At 42.1% G+C, this 16105-nt stretch overlaps 6 protein-coding genes across 6 annotated transcripts; 5 read left to right on the top strand and 1 right to left on the bottom strand.

Moving 5' to 3' along the window:
• Positions 1–323: 323 nt before the first annotated feature.
• MELLADRAFT_78470 (uncharacterized protein) lies at positions 324–3666 on the top strand (the record flags this gene model as incomplete). Its single annotated transcript, XM_007412925.1, has 6 exons — positions 324–554; positions 633–754; positions 833–1074; positions 1166–1799; positions 1992–3169; positions 3256–3666. 6 exons carry the CDS (start codon positions 418–420, stop codon positions 3664–3666), a joined length of 2724 nt encoding a protein of 907 aa, XP_007412987.1.
• Positions 3667–4448: 782 nt separating this feature from the next.
• Positions 4449–5145, top strand: MELLADRAFT_72499 (uncharacterized protein; the record flags this gene model as incomplete). Its single annotated transcript, XM_007412926.1, has 1 exon — positions 4449–5145. One exon carries the CDS (start codon positions 4475–4477, stop codon positions 4784–4786), a length of 312 nt encoding a protein of 103 aa, XP_007412988.1.
• Positions 5146–5488: 343 nt separating this feature from the next.
• Positions 5489–7523, top strand: MELLADRAFT_49370 (uncharacterized protein; the record flags this gene model as incomplete). Its single annotated transcript, XM_007412927.1, has 7 exons — positions 5489–5852; positions 5934–5983; positions 6064–6163; positions 6298–6437; positions 6513–6919; positions 6995–7095; positions 7191–7523. 7 exons carry the CDS (start codon positions 5532–5534, stop codon positions 7272–7274), a joined length of 1203 nt encoding a protein of 400 aa, XP_007412989.1.
• A 1061-nt stretch (positions 7524–8584) lies between these two features.
• Positions 8585–10990, top strand: MELLADRAFT_108924 (uncharacterized protein; the record flags this gene model as incomplete). The annotated part of the gene is made up of 10 exons (XM_007412928.1): positions 8585–8648; positions 8901–9023; positions 9120–9311; positions 9382–9576; positions 9694–9867; positions 9966–10118; positions 10205–10378; positions 10460–10636; positions 10732–10828; positions 10945–10990. The coding sequence occupies 10 exons, from the start codon at positions 8585–8587 to the stop codon at positions 10988–10990; spliced, it is 1395 nt and encodes a 464-aa protein (XP_007412990.1).
• A 165-nt stretch (positions 10991–11155) lies between these two features.
• MELLADRAFT_78468 (uncharacterized protein) lies at positions 11156–13594 on the bottom strand (the record flags this gene model as incomplete). The annotated part of the gene is made up of 4 exons (XM_007412794.1): positions 11156–12111; positions 12175–12243; positions 12324–12860; positions 13055–13594. The coding sequence occupies 4 exons, from the start codon at positions 13111–13113 to the stop codon at positions 11292–11294; spliced, it is 1485 nt and encodes a 494-aa protein (XP_007412856.1).
• Positions 13595–13760: 166 nt separating this feature from the next.
• On the top strand, positions 13761–16046 carry MELLADRAFT_75264 (uncharacterized protein; the record flags this gene model as incomplete). The annotated part of the gene is made up of 7 exons (XM_007412929.1): positions 13761–13947; positions 14018–14105; positions 14183–14622; positions 14735–14908; positions 14978–15152; positions 15237–15533; positions 15627–16046. The coding sequence occupies 7 exons, from the start codon at positions 13837–13839 to the stop codon at positions 15911–15913; spliced, it is 1572 nt and encodes a 523-aa protein (XP_007412991.1).
• Between the last annotated feature and the right edge of the window lie 59 nt (positions 16047–16105).

Genomic DNA, 16105 nt, shown 5'->3' with positions numbered 1-16105 from the left:
TTATATACATAGATGATTGGCAAACAAACAGGAAAAGAAAGATGAATCAAAGCATGGGATTAAGTGGAATGAAAGGATTTTTTGGTCCGGGGCAACAGACTTGCAACGGACTTGGGCTTACGGCCACCATACTACGGGCATGGAAACCTTGGACAACATCTGTCCGAAGATTCATTGACATCCGATGATGCCTCGGACTCTGCAACCCGAGGCATCTATCGAAAACCCCGAGTCTGTTCACGGGCTCGTGAGGGGTTATGGAAAAATCCGGGGAGTGACTCAAAAGTTCTGCTCATCCACTTTTGAACCAGGCGTTGTTGCTGATTACTTTACGCCTGGAATTATTTGAATCATGGAGAAGCAAAGTGTGAATAAACGAAGTCAAAAATAGGACTACAATCTCAAAAGATCGACTTCATGTCTTCCATCGCCTACGACCTCTTTGAAGCTGCACCCAGTTGGGTTCGCCTTTCCATTGTTCTCGGTTTGAGTTATTCGGCATATCTGGCATGGTCTGCTGTTGTTCGCTTCAATCGCGAATGGAAGGTGGCGAGGTAAGCTTCAGCACGTTTCATTTTTTATTGGCACCTTTCCAGAATTTTAGCTGACCAGATTCACCTCTACCAACATAGCCGTATTCTTGACGAAAGGCGTAAAGCTGGGATCCCCGATACTGATAAACGCCCTTTCAGAATTGCGAAGGCTGCAGTAGATGCCACGAGATCTTCCTCAGACCATACTTTGAAACACAGAGGTACCCCAGCCTTTTGATCAAGCCTTTTTATCATGCCATGGCCTCCTGTGATTAACCATTCCCGTGTTTTCTCAATAGTTACCTTCAGTTCAGATTTGCATGACGGACTTCAATCCTCGCAGAGCTCTCCCAACAACACTCGGGAGGAGGGATTGGAAAGAACGAATGTGTCTTCAACTTCAAGATCCAAAGCTCGCCGTCGATCATCTCTCGCCCCACGAACATCTACCACGTCAGATTCCAAAGCTCCTGGAAGCTCTCGTATCAATTCTCCCTCCAGTCCAGCATCCGTAGCGCCATTGGATCCTCATCAAAAATCGGTAAAGACCTGATATCCCATTCAACATTCAGTTGATTTCCTCGGCTGACAAACGTAATTCTGGGGGCTTGTATGCGTGTATCTGCTTACAGGACCAGCCATCGCGCTTGAAGCACAAACGAGCATATGCTCCATCGGAATACGCTCCATCAGAATTATCTCATTGCGGAAGTCCTGACATCATTTCTCAAACTAGGACAACCAAGAAAGTGAAAACCAAATCCACGTTGAAATCCCCTAATAAGCGTGGCCTTCCGAGCACAGCTGAAATCAACCGAAAGAAAACCAAACTTTCACTCCCGGGCGATCTTAGCATCCAGGAAGGGCCAGCCGAAGATGGATACGGGAGTCAGGAGGAGGATAGTCATATGACCGAGATCGAGAAGGGTCGGAAGAGGATACTCTCTCAAGCTGTTAGTGAAGCAGAGCTATCTCACGAGCTGAAAAACAAGAGAGGCAAATCAGCGAGGCAGCCAGATGATGACGAGCTCGAACGAGAGCAGACCGACATGAACGATTTGCCTCCGTCTGATGGTGACAAAATGCAAGAGGATGACTCGCTGGAAGTTGATCAAGATGTATTTATGATTGCGGAGAATGGACAAAGGAAGAAATTGATCACCATCAAACCTCTTTCAGATAATCAAAGTGATCAACAAATTGAGGAAGACTCTACTGAACGCCGATGGGTCACTCGTTCTGAATTCGAAAGACTCAAACGAACAGGTAAATTACATGACTCTGAAGAAATCTGGGATGATCGATCTACCACTCCTTCTGACACAATGAACATCTCTGTCGACTACTCGATCTCAAACCCTACTCAATCTCCGAGAACTCGACCGACTACTGAGGTTGAGTATGGCCCGATCTGGAGTATCGAGGGCAAGCCCAGCTCAAGGCCAAGCTTGTCTGAAGCTCCATTGACCGCCAAGTTACGCACTAGTGCACGTCCTAGAAACTCTCTTGGCCGCATGCGACTCAGTTTACCTCCGGATCCTGTCTCTCCCGCTCGACGCTCCCGCTCTAAGATAAATTCCTTGCTTCAAGATGATCGATACATTGACGATAGAACTTCTGGTGAAAGTCAACTTGCCATTCAATCCACGAGCGAAGAGCAAGCGCGTCAGCCTAGCCCGAACGCCGAGGTATCTGGCCGTGCAGCCCAACTCTCCTCACCATCTGAGACTCTTAATACTAACCCCGTCTCAACGCCCCAGCCTCAGCAGTTGCACCCTTCATCTACAACGGGACATGCTTCTACCACTTCCACGGCTTTCAATGTGGGCACGGCTGCTTCCAAACAGCAGGCCCCCAGCGGTGCAGTGCAGACGGGCAATAGCAACACGTCACTATTTGCGCCCAAAGCCACAAACAGTTTTTCTTTTGGCTCCGCACCACCGCAGCATGACAAAGCACCCCCGAGCGTGTCTCTATCAGAAGTAAGCAAGACGCAGCCACCTGCCTCTTCGTCACCCTTTTCGTTTGGAGCCGTTGCAGCGAACACGGGGTCGATCGCCAGCCAGCCTCTTTTTGGGAATACCAATGCGAGTTCAGCATCCTCGAGTTTCGCCCAATCTACTCAGTTCAGTACCTCAGAAACTCTGCCCAAGACTGTAGCGGTGGCGCCTAAAGTGGATCTACCCAAGCCGTCACCCTTTGCATTCAACTCTATTTCCTCGCCGGCACCAGTCAAAGAAAAGTCGATATTCCAATCCTCTGAATCCTCTTCAGCTTTCAGCTTCAAATCAACCAATAGTCCAGGTGGGGATAAAGCGGACAAACCTGGGTTCTCCGCCGGTACTTCACAACTTCCACCCCCTCAACCTACTACCAAGCCCGCTGCATCATCCTTTTCGCCATTCGGAGCATCCACCACGCCATTCAGTTTCCAGACCGGCCAGCCGAGCACAAAGACAGACAACATTAAACAACTTGCCCGAAGCTCCGATCCAATCTCTGGTGCATCTCCGGGCCACAAGGCCGACGCGATATCACACAATAACGACACTAGCGTTAAGTCAAACACAATAAGTACAACATCGAATTTTTCGTTTGGTCCTAAATCTACCACTGATCCATCTTCAAGTAAACAGGTATGTGTTCTTTGAACAAATCGAGTATATTCGAGAATGACTGACAATCGTTGGTTGATGCTTCATCAACTATTCCTCATTTGCAGATACCTATAGATGCTAATGCCATATCGGCTACATCTGCATCTCTCTCTGGTTCCGGTTCTGACTCGTCCTTGACTCTTGAAAACGATAGTCCATCCCAGGAGGTTAGCGTTAGCCAAGAAAAGTCAGGCTCAACAGCTGGTCAGGAAAGTACACCAGGAAGGAGAACGGCCAGGTTGAAGTCTAATCGCCTTACAGCAGGCCCGCAAAGGGTACTAGCCAATGCGATGTCTAATGTGGGTAAACAAGTGGGCTTATCTACCGCGAAACCGCTTCAGAATGAACCGAACAAATCCACCGAAACAATTGCTGAAGAAGCTGAACCTGCTACAAGTTCAACTGAAGATGGCGCGACCAAAGTAAGCACCTCAGGTGACCTCGCTCGTCCCAATGGGTTCGGTAATGGTAAGTAAAATTTTTCGAATAGCTCGTCTGCTTATTCTTCAAATGCTTCATATATCCATCTTGAGGAAAAGAATCGGTTTTTGCTAGTAGTGAACTGACCTCCCTTGCTCTTGGCCTGCAGTCAATGCTTCTACAGAAGGCACGAACAACCCGTCCACTTTTTCATTCAGCGCGGCACCACAGTCGGAGAGTACTCAATCTACGACCTCTAAACCTGTATCCTGTCAGTCACTTTGCTTTTGTTTCATGAGATTACAAGCCGCTCATAAATTTTACCCTTCCTCAATCGATCGACGAATTGCAGTCACGGCTGCATCTGCGGTTCCAACCTCAACTGTGTCTGCCTTTGGGTCTGTAACTACTCCATCATTCTCTTTTGGTACCCCAGCCAAATCTACAGCAGCTCCGACCTCATCACTTCCTCCTGTATCAGGAGGTGGGAATAGTGCATTTAGTTTCGGGTCGACCGCTACACAAAATTCGAATCCTTTGAATGAATCGTCAAAGCCTGCATCAAGCTTTTCGTTTGACGCTAAGTCGAGTAATAATACTAGTACGTTTGGTAATGCACAACCAACCTTTGGAGCTTCATCATCGGCTTTAACGAATCCATCGGCTTCGACGACAACTACTACACCTTTGTTTGGAGCTACTTCCAATGTGTTTGGAAATCCTACGGTCTCTTCGACAACTACTAATATTTTCGGAAAGCCTACAGCCTCAAACACCACTACGAGTGTGTTTGGAAATCCTACAGCCTCTTCGACTACTCCGAGTGTGTTTGGAAATTCTACAGCTTCAACCACTACTACAAGTATGTTTGGAAATTCTGCAACATCCACCACTAGTCCGAGTATGTTTGGAAACCCCACGGCTTCAACCACTACGCCAAGTCTGTTTGGTAATCCTACGGCTTCAAGCACTACTCCAAGTTTGTTTGGAAACCCTACTGCTTCTTCAGATAAACCGGTCTTCGGAAACCCTGCTGGTTCTTCCTCTGCATTTATCTTTAACACTGGTACTTCTTCGACAATTAATACAAACACCGCCGTGAGCACGCCTCCTACGTTCAACTTCACTGTTTCGGCACCTCAAGTGGCCACGAAGGACGATGATCAAAAGAGATGATAAAGGATCGTGTAGCTTTACTTGATATTCTTTTTTTTCCCAAAAACCTGTCTTTTCATTTTCATTTTCATTAAATTTCTTTCAAGGAGTTGATAGTCATATAAAATTGGTACTTTTTCTTTACAAAATAAACTCCAGTTTTTAGCTTTACGGTTAGATAGTTTATTAATGGCGGCCATGCATTAAAATTTGTGAAAAGTTTAAAACATTATTTTGGATGTGTTACAGGCATGTGTGTTGTGATGATTTTGTTTTTTTTGTTCAAAGAGGAGATCAGGGATGATATGTAGATAAGAATGAATAGATACATATAGAGCTAAAGTCATCATTACAATATAGGATTCATTCATTTTTATGATATTTCTTTGAGCTTGATTTCTGATGAGATGGATGTCAAGGTCAGAAGTGGGATCATAAATCCAGTCTTCTTTGATCATGAACTACAGATTCCTTATGTTTGAGAGAATTTCATTCCAAGAGATGCGAAGAAGTGGTACATATAGAGTTATGTACTGAAGACTTTCTGGATTTGAGCGTGTACATAGTACCCCTGAAGACTTAAGTGGTTACAGGTTGATTTTAAGTGTTAAGTCAAATCTTAAGTATCATGCCCCATTCCGATTGTACCCCCAATGGCATGCCCATCGTGGTTTTGGTCAAAAATCTGATTAAAGTTTATCAAACCCATAGAACCAACCAACTAACTGATAAGGGAAAACTACTTCATACCATTCCATCAACCACCATGCCATCTCAATCAATCCTTCGACCAGCTCTTCGTAACTTACGATTCACTCACTCTCGTCCTACCCCCATCTCGACTCCGAGTTCAGCAAACCTACGATCTTCACTCAATGCATATGCTGATTTATCTCGTTCAGCCATTCAATGTACCGCACAAGCTCGTGTCAATCGATTAACTTCAAGACTTGCTAGTTCGGCTGGTGGTGAAATCCAAATGACAGTTCGAGATGCTTTGAATACTGCAATGGAAGAAGAAATGAATTTAGATGAAAAGGTTTTTATTATGGGTGAAGAAGTCGCTCAATACAATGGTGCTTATAAAGTAGGTCAATTTTTTTTGGATTGGGTTTTTTGTTTTGTTTTGAAAAATTGTATTGAATAACTCTTGGAATTCCTCACACAGATTACTAAGGGACTTTTAGACAAATTTGGAGAAAAACGAGTGATTGATACGTTAGTAATCAGATCTCATCTTATCTTCTTTGATCACAATTCACAGTATGGCTTACGATTGATACGCTTTATACAAACAGACCCATTACTGAGTCTGGATTTGCAGGTATGGCTGTCGGTGCTGCTCTTGCTGGGCTTCGGCCGATTTGTGAGTTCATGACTTGGAATTTTGCCATGCAGGTTAGCAATTCTACCTACTTTCAAAGATATATTTCTCTTTTATCATATTCTTGTACTAGATCATCACCTCTAGTATGACTCAGAGAAAGATGTGGCTGACATGTGGGACACTTTTTAATATCTGTATCTTATAGGCAATCGATCAAATTGTCAACTCTGGTGGTAAAACATTTTACATGTCTGGTGGTAGCACACCTTGTCCAGTCGTCTTCAGAGGTCCAAACGGTGCTGCAGCTGGAGTGGCTGCTCAGCATTCTCAAGATTATTGTTCATGGTAAGTTTGAAGAGATCTTGATCATAACCGATCATGTTACAACCAATAGCAACTAAACGAACATTGCACCTTCAGGTATGGTCAGGTCCCCGGTCTTAAAGTAGTCTCACCCTGGTCAGCCGAAGACGCCAAGGGACTTCTGAAAGCCGCAGTCCGAGATCCTAACCCAGTGATCGTCTTAGAAAATGAAATCCTCTATGGACAATCATTTCCAATGTCAGTAGAAGCTCAATCGGAGAACTTTTTACTTCCGATTGGAGAAGCCAAAGTAGAAAGAGTCGGAAAGGATGTTACAGTCGTTGCACATTCTAGAATGGTCGGCTTGAGTATCGAAGCAGCTGAAGCTTTACATAAATCTGAAGGCATTCAAGCCGAGGTGATTAATCTTCGAAGTATTCGACCTTTGGATATTGAGACTATTACTGCTAGTGTTAAGAAGACTGGACGACTGGTCGTTGTGGAGGGAGGTTTCCCTATGTTTGGTTAGTCAGATCGATCATATCTTTTGGTTTTAGGTTATGGTTTATTGACTTGAATATCGATCGGGTTGAAAATAGGTGTTGGATCTGAAGTCGTTGCTCAAATTTGTGAGTCTGAAGCATTTGATTACCTCGATGCTGCACCCGAGCGTGTAACAGGAGCCGATATCCCTACACCTGTATGTTGCAATTTTTTTTTGATCACTTTATTCTTAATGTGATCAGGTACTGATTTCAGAATGGATGAATTATCATTTTTTTTCTACAAAAAAAGTATGCTGCCAATCTTGAAAACTTGGCATTCCCAGATGTACCAGTGATTGAGAAAGTGATTCGTAGATCATTATATAAGTTTTGATGAAAGATTGACGGATTAAAATTTGTTAAGATGATCTCTTGAGATGAAAATCACTTTTGATTTCTTCTTCTACTTTGAACTCTTTTGTATATGAGATTCATATTTTTAGAAAAACTTGAAGATTCATTACAGCAAAATCAATACCATTTAAGGAATCTAGGTTTGGTTGAAAATCAGTTTGAAAATCAATTATCTTGGTTACTTTTAGAATTGCTTGGAACTTGGAATCAAGTTCTTTTTTGTCTTGTCCTTTTTTTGGTTGAGGTCTTGAAAGTTTTGGTAATTTATGAGAGGAAGCTGAATTTGATCACTTCAGAGAGATCATGTGAGATTTTGCTGGCTTATTACTCTATGCACAGCTTGATTTTTATTCCTTGGACAACAGCTTTGGTTGAGATGCAACACTATCCATTTTCGACTACTCCTGGCTGGAGATTTCTTTTTTGTGGAAATAGTCTTACCACGCAGTCGAACTGGTGCTTCTGGTAGCCATCAGTATGGTGATTCTTGATGCTTGAAAGACAAAATAAATCTCAGGTTTTTTAGCCGCTCCATATTGGTTAGCGACTAATGTCTGCCAAAGTCTTCCGCAGCTTGGTGTCCGACGCTGCGTACCCCGAACATTTAAAACCAAACATCCGTGTTTACCTCCGTACAGTCCATCGGCAGAAGCAAACATGGATTGTGCCTTTTCCTCATTTGACTCACCTCTACTTGCCGCCCGCCCACTTCATTCCCGAGCACCATCGGAAGTCTGGTCTATCGGCCTGTTCCCTTTCCTACGGGAAGGAAGATATTTTGAAAACCCATCACACTATCAAAATGAGTAACAGTACCTTGATTCGATTTTATGTTCACACAGAACGGGCAATGTTTGACCAAGTCAATGCATCTGATCCAATCGTTTCATCCAGTAATCAACTCCTACCGCACAATGAATCGTGTTCATATTCATCTCTTTATGCATCCCGAAAGCAATAAACCAGATCAAGAATGAACTATTCCCGCGCGATTGTCTGTGACCCAAGCATCGTGTCATACGTGTACCACAAAATAAAGAGACATAAAGATGAGTAATTTTCTTTCCACGTCGCCGCTCTTTATCTAGATAAAATTGCAAATGTTTGCACGACCTATCTGCCAACACGTTATTTATCCAGATTAATAAGTATTTAGTCATTCCTTAATTATGTGTGTGCAAGGTTGAGCTGAGGGAGGGTAGGATGCAGGACGGTGGATCACAATGATCTTCCCGCGGACGTTCCCATATATAATCTAATCGAAAGTGCTGGTGTTTATATACATGCAAGATGTTCGCCAAGCCGTCCTCGGTGAGGAAATGTCTCCCGGAATCTCGGTGGGGGCATCATGAACGTAAGATAGATGAGCGTTGTCAACGCCGCATTGCTCTGATGACATATCTTCTTTCGTCGAATGGATGGGAAATTATGATCCGTCATGAGCAGCATTTCAATCAACGGCCAAAGAACTCTCACTTAGAAGTTGTCGCAGGGATCGACCATTGTGACCGTATCAGCAGCTTCTTTGATATCTTCAATGTATGAATGGCCTAGAAGAAATTATTTTCCTCCTCGAATAATTAATTTCGAGGCCCTCATATCCTAGTTCTCCAAACAAAAGCGATTCATTTAATCAAACTCGATTTGACACGCACCCATCTGATGGAGGAAATATCCGTAATCAATGATGATAGTCAGGCCACTCAAGATATGCCACCGGCAAGCCAGGGTGAGCTATTCATGTTCTATATCTCTACTCAGATTGAAAATCAATCTTTGATCCTTTCGTGACTAATTCTTTATCTTCAATTCTCCAACTCCATAGGTGATTGGTTAGAAAAAATGTTTGAAGTGACAAGTGAAAAGCAATCAGAAAACATTTTACCCAATCCAACACATTCACAGATGTTGGTTCTTCCAAGGATAAACCCGGACTCTAGACTGGTAATGTCAGCCGAAGAAGACGAAGACTCGGCAGTCGAATACTATTTTAAGAGATTGGAATCACATCATCAAAGTGAGTGATCTTATTTAATACATTTAAAATCAAGTTCGCTCTTTGATATTCATCAGACGTGGTTTTGAAGATCTTGGAGTTCCTAAAATAAGTATGGGGTCTATTAAAGGATCTTATCCTCGTCGTCCAATGGTTATTGCTCCCATTGTAAAAGCACCTCCTATTCTACCAACGGAAGAATCGAAAGAAAACACGACCAATATTGAAACCCATATAGAAATGCCTATAGAAGATACCAAACCTTTAAGATTGCCAAGTCGTCAACGTATGTTTCAATCTTTTTCGCTGTCTCAATGACGATTTGCTAAGGTTAATTTACATTCTCTCAATTGAATCACCTTTGTTGCTCGCTTTGATTCTTGATGATAACTTTGGATTCAAGGTGTACGAGATTCAATTTATAAAGCATTCGTAAGAAGTCGTCCAGCTAAACGTCATGAACTTCAAGCTCCTATGAAAGAAGAATCAAATATTTGTCGAGAATTGACAAATTTTGAAAGAGAACTTGATTTACTTATGTATTCTCTTGTTGAGACTCCTTCTCCGAATCGTCAAAGTGCGTATCCATCCTGCTTTCCTTTTTTATAGTTCAAATGCGCTAATCAAGGTAGATTCTTATCTTGTTTATTGACAACTTGTTACATTGATTTCTAGCAGCTCTTCACCCTTTTAGTAGGCCGCGAAGGTATATTGGTCCTAAACCCGCACCTCGTAGTCCGATAAAGATATATCCACTTACCGAATTAAATGATGTAAAAAGAGCATCTGCTGAACCTTCTCGCAAGGACAAATGCATCGATCCTAAACGTGAGTTCATTTCCGGTATACATACTTATCATTTTCTTAGTCTTGTCACCGGGAATTGATATCTTGCAACTTACTTTTGGTCAAAGTTCAACATACGAAACCCAAAAGCAACTTCAACGCTTCATTATGTCAACTTCCGAGTATCCCAGAAGCGGGACTTACAGAACCTAGAAGAAGTTGTTCTGGAGTGATCAGATCAGAAAGAAGAACCAGTCAGTCACCCCTTATGATATTCAAAACTCGACCTCGCAATCGTCAAGGTAAGTACCAAACCTTTTCTTGTCACTTCTATAAAATTTATAAAAAATCTTATCATGTTTTTTCGTGGTTTTGTTTATTAGTATTAGAATCACAATTGAGAATTGCAGAACAAGAAAAGAATAGAATCAGTTTAAATAGAATGCGTAAATCGATTGCAAGTCTACCTAAAAGAATTTCAGATTCAATGATGATCAATCGATCTTCAACAAATAGAGATTGGTTCCTTTTCAATGACGAAGAAGAAGGTGTTCTAACTGGTAATTTTTACTACATCTTTTTCTCTTGATTTCTTATCTTAATTAATTTTTTTCTAATATTTTTTGTTTCAAAATCCTTACTCAAAATTATTCAGTAACTCCTCATCCTCAGCGTCGTGAATGGCTTGTTGGATTCATGAAAATGATGTTGATCTTAGGGTTACTTATTCCTATCATCGTTTTGGTCATTGTGTAAGTCTTTATGAGATAATTCACTCTTTCTTTTGTCTTTTGAATCTTTGTCCAGGAAGAAATGGCTTGTATGGATGATGATTGGCTGACTTGATTTAATGGCTTTTCTTTTTTAGGTTTCACAAAAGAGATAATATAGTACTTGGAATCAACTCAAGTTAAATCTATGACAAATTCTTTCTAGATAAATTGAATATATTCCATCATCTTTATTAATTCAAAACTTATTGGGTTCTTTTTGGGGATTGGACATTGTATGTAATATTTGTGGGAATTAATGGTTGGAAATGGGAACTCTTGGATAGCATCCCATAAAAAGAGAATATGGGATGGGGTGAAACGTTTCAATGTATAAAATGATATGAAAGAAATGGCAAGTAATAAATTTTGAATAATAATAAACAAGAAGAAGATAGATTTACTAGCGCTCACTGATCTTTGACTACTATACAAGACTTGTGGGTTATAGATGGTGATTTTGGGACAAATATTGAGGGTAGACAAGAGGTACAAGATTTGAGCCGGAGTAGAGACATGGATTGGAAGTGTGATGGAATTCTCTTCTGGTCATTGGGTTCTCGACCGTAGGATAAGCCATCCTCATAGCACCATGATTGACAAACGGCTGAAGAATAGGCTGAAAAGACAAAGGTGGAATTGGAGTCGAGATAAATTGAAAGGGTTCCAGGAGTGAAGTGGGATAGAAGGCTCCTGGTTGAGGATTGTAGAATTGAGGAGAAGAAGTCGAAGGCGCGGTTTGGAAAGGAAGTACCCGATTGATGTTTATCGGGGTTATGAAAGGACTTGTGGAAAAGTCGCTGAAAGTGGAACAAGTCCCTTGAGGGGTGAAGGCCACAGTCGCAGGACCTCCGTCGAAAGAGGAGTTCGTGAGATCGGTCACGTATTCCAAGAAGTCCAGGGGGAGGGTGGAGTTCGTAGGCGCCGAGATTCCAAAGCCGCGCTGAGCCTCCCCAAAATGATGAACGTCGAGATATGGTAGCTCTGCACCCGGAACCTTGAGCTGAGGTGGCTCTTGATACGGACCACTGGCTGTAAGCGTCGGCAAAGGAACCCCATGTGACTTTGGTTTGCCTTTGGCTTGATGATCTCCGGACCTTTTCACTTTCTTGACTTCAGGTCCTTTCCCTTCTTTCGTGACACTGACGATTGTTGGCGTTCGTAATTTGTTTAACCGTTGCAACTCCTTTTGAACTTTGACCAAAATCTTTTCCGTCTCGGCATTTTCTACATCAAAAGACTTGTGTAAAGAATTCTTGTGTTGTCTAAAAGATAAAATTAGAGTCAGTCATAGCTCTTGTGCTTAGATGATTATGTATCTCTCTCACCTCCAGTTATCTAGACGACCAAAGGATTTCCCGCAGTGACATTTGAAGGGCTTTGCCTTGGTATGCTTCCTATAAGAAGATAAATATCAAAGAGATACCGTTAGTTCAAGAAATCAATGAGAAGACGAGTCACGCAATGGGCATCATACCTTTCGTGTCTAGCAAGATGTTCAATACGACTGAATTTTTCAGAGCATCCTGGATCCAGAAAGCACTCGAAAACCTTACAAGTCGGGAGAGTTGTAGAGCTTTGCGAATCTCCCAAGCTCAAGTAGCTATCGGACCTTTTGCGTTTCGTAATCGTCGAGCAAGCTTGCGATTGATCAATCGACGAAGCGTCCACTTGCGCTTCACTCTCATTTGGAACAGAGTAAGGCTGCTCAATACCAAGACTTCCATTAGGATTGTCATTTTGTAGGTCTTTTTCGAAAGTTTCGGATTGATCGTAGAAAATCTGCTTGAGACAATTTGACCAAGATTCAGAATCTAAGGAATTGTCGGTGGAGGTACAATCCCCATTTTCATGATTGGGAAAGCTCGAGTGAAGAGGTTGACATTCTGATAATGAAGGTATTGGGTATTCTTGTGGAGGTGGAGGTTTTAAGGTGTGGGAGTTTGGATGTTGTACTTGAGTACTCGAAGATGAAGATTGAGGCTCCGTGAGATCAAAGAGATCATTCCAAGGACTGACAATCCATCAACGAAGAAAAAGAGAACGCGAATCAGTGACCTGAACAACGTGTATTTCCTCAACCTCAACGTCAGCAACACCCATGCATTGGGCAATGGTCAATGAAATCACGTCTCAAGTCTGCCCAAAACTCCTCTGAATCAAAAAAGAAGGACAAGTTTTCAGACAGAAACCAAGTGATCAACTCACAATTGTTGAAGGATAAGATCAATGGACTTCTCTAATTCAATATGCGAGCTGAAAGACATGATGAAGCTGTTTTTTTGGTATGTGAATTGGTAAAAGGGTTGAAAGCCTAAGCAAGAAGGAGGTTTGAGAGAAAGGTACGCAAGAAAGTAGGGAAATCTTCAAGAGATGTGTGGGTCAAATCCGCTTCTCTCTCGCCAATGAGACGTCCTTTTGAGCAGTTGAGGAGCTAACTGCATGACTTTCTCCCTTAAAAAAGCCGCGTAATGTTCGTCTCATGCCTTGCACACAGCTGACGGTTCATAGACTTTCTAAGATCTGAGGCCGAAATTCGGAATCAAAGATTCATCCTGCAAATAACACCGGAGTGAAGATGGCTGAGATTTCATGAAGAGTACCATATTTCCGGTTGGTAACAAAATACTTCATGACCCTGGTTGAAGAGTCGTCGAGTCTGCAAGTTCGTGACATAGTACGACCATGAACCATTCGATGGTCTTTACTGAGGATACTACCAACAATCGAAAGATCATCAATGTGATGTTGATAGATGAGAAGTGGAATGAAGCTGAGAGTGATGAGAAGTCAAGAGATATTGCTCAGCAAAATAAGCTCTCGATGTGAGTTTGAAACTACAGTTGAATTTAATGTAGTTCTTGATAATCAGTTTGATGTGATCATCGTTCCGATTTCTGAGATTGCTTCGTCCTTTTGCCTTCCAAACCTCGATGAGAACGTAGCTTTCCTTTTCGAACTGTGATTGATAGTCTCAGTTGTTATTCGTTATGATAGGACGTCGTCTTGGCTTTCATATTGGTCATCGATTGGCAAAACTTCAAACTGTCACTTTCTCCTTCAGAATCATGATGACCTCTTCTTCCCAATCGCCTTCTCAGGTGGGCCGGTAGCTCATGAGACTCAAATCTGTTCTGTCTAGCTCACATCATTTGGTTATGAAAAATCCAGTTGAATGATCCATCCTTGTTCAAGCAAAAAGCTTATGTCAATGGGAATTGGTTGGACTCTCAATCCCAAACTACTTTCTCAGTCCAAAGTCAGCTCGATCATTTCTTCAGCAATTGATAGGGATAACTTACAAGTTTTGATGGTTTTCAATCTAATCATATCTAGACCCAGCAACCGGTGAACAGATTGGAACATGTCCTGATATGAACCTCGCCGACTTGCTCCCTGTAGTGGATGCTGCTAAAGTCGCTTTTGACAAATATAAACTTACTACCGCCAAAGAGCGACATGATCTACTCATCAAATTCTTTCATCTCCTCCGCGAATCATCTCAAGATATCGCCAGCTTGATCGTATTGGAGAATGGAAAATCTCTTGCAGATGCAAAGGGAGAGGCTACTTATGCCGCTAGTTTTCTTGAATGGTTTGCCGGTGAAGCCTTGAGGACATACGGTGACGTCATACCCACCACAGTTCCAGGTGTTCGTAATGTGGTCATCAAGCAACCGATCGGAGTCGTGGCAGCACTGTGTCCTTGGAACTTTCCAGCCGCCATGATCACTCGGAAAATTGCTCCTGCCTTGGCTGCTGGCTGTTCTGTTATCGTCAGTGGGTCTTCTTCCTCTTATCTTGATCAATTTGAAGCTGTTTACCAAAATGTTTTTATGCTGACTTGCTTTTGGCTCTTTTCTTTTCGTCTGCTCTCTTTTATAATAGGTCAAAGCACCTGCAGAGACTCCGTTTACCGCACTAGCACTCGCTGAACTCGCTCACCGAGCTGGATTTCCACCTGGCGTCTTCAATGTCATCACTACCGATGTAAATACAAAGGATATAGGAAAAGAGTTGTGTGAAAATACGACGATCAGAAAATTGTCATTCACCGGTTCGGTAAGCCAATAACCTTCGTGCTCTATCCGCATTTTGGATATTGACAAGTTTTGATGAGACTACCCTTAGACAAACGTGGGCAAGTTACTCATGGCACAGTCAGCTTCGAGTCTTAAGAAACTATCCTTTGAGCTTGGAGGCAATGCGCCGTTCATTGTATTTGAAGATGCTGATGTCGATTTGGCAGTAGCTGGAGCAGTTACTTGCAAATTTAGGTGTTCGGGTCAGACTTGTGTATCTGCAAGTGAGTTCTTTTTCTATCAAAATTAATTATATATTCAAGCAAGTGTATGACTTTGCTGATTTTTCGACAAAATATCATCCACAGATCGCTTCTTTGTTCATTCATCAGTCTACGCCGAATTTGCTACAAAACTAGCTATGAAAGTCTCTGAATTCAAAGTAGGATCTGGCTTTGATCCGGATGTCACTCATGGACCATTGATACATTCAAGAAGTCTTAAGAAAGTGATTGAACATGTAGATCGAGCTAAATCAAAAGGTGCACAGGTCTTGGTAGGAGGCAGAGTTCCTGATGATCCTCAATGTCGGAATGGATTTTTCTTTGAACCTACCGTTTTAAGTGAGGTACCAACCGGAGAGATTGACGGAGAAGAAACTTTTGGTAAGATCTTCTCGTATATCTTTCTTGTTTTCCCACAGTTCGAATATGGTTAACTTAAGAGAGCTGAACATTCTTGGGAACTCAATTACATAGGTCCAGTGGCAGCTCTATACAAGTTTGAAACCGAATCAGAAGTAATTCAGATGGCCAATGATACAGATGTAGGATTAGCAGGATACTTTTATTCACGTGATATGGGACAAATTTGGAGAGTAGCAGAAAGTCTTGAGGTAGGCATGGTAGGAGTTAATACGGGTGCGGTATCGAATGCTATGACACCTTTTGGAGGAGTGAAATCTAGTGGGTTTGGAAGAGAAGGAAGTAAATATGGGATTGAAGAGTATCAAATTGTTAAGTATATCGCTATGGGTGGAGTTTAGATCACATGGAGGTTGTCCTTTATATAACCTTTTTTTTTAGTTTTGTTGCTTTTTGTCATTGTAACTCGAACTCTTTGTTGGGAAGAAATTGATATGAATCAAACTCTTCAACATTGTCTATCCAATGCATCACAGTATCTTCCGAGACCCTCAACTACATTTCCAAGCGTATTGATCATCATGCAAACTACG

Source organism: Melampsora larici-populina (genome assembly GCF_000204055.1).
Source record: "Melampsora larici-populina 98AG31 unplaced genomic scaffold MELLAscaffold_33, whole genome shotgun sequence".
Lineage (NCBI taxonomy): Eukaryota > Fungi > Basidiomycota > Pucciniomycetes > Pucciniales > Melampsoraceae > Melampsora > Melampsora laricis-populina.
Note: the sequence above shows the minus strand (reverse complement) of the source record. Positions and strands in the feature narration are given on the sequence as shown.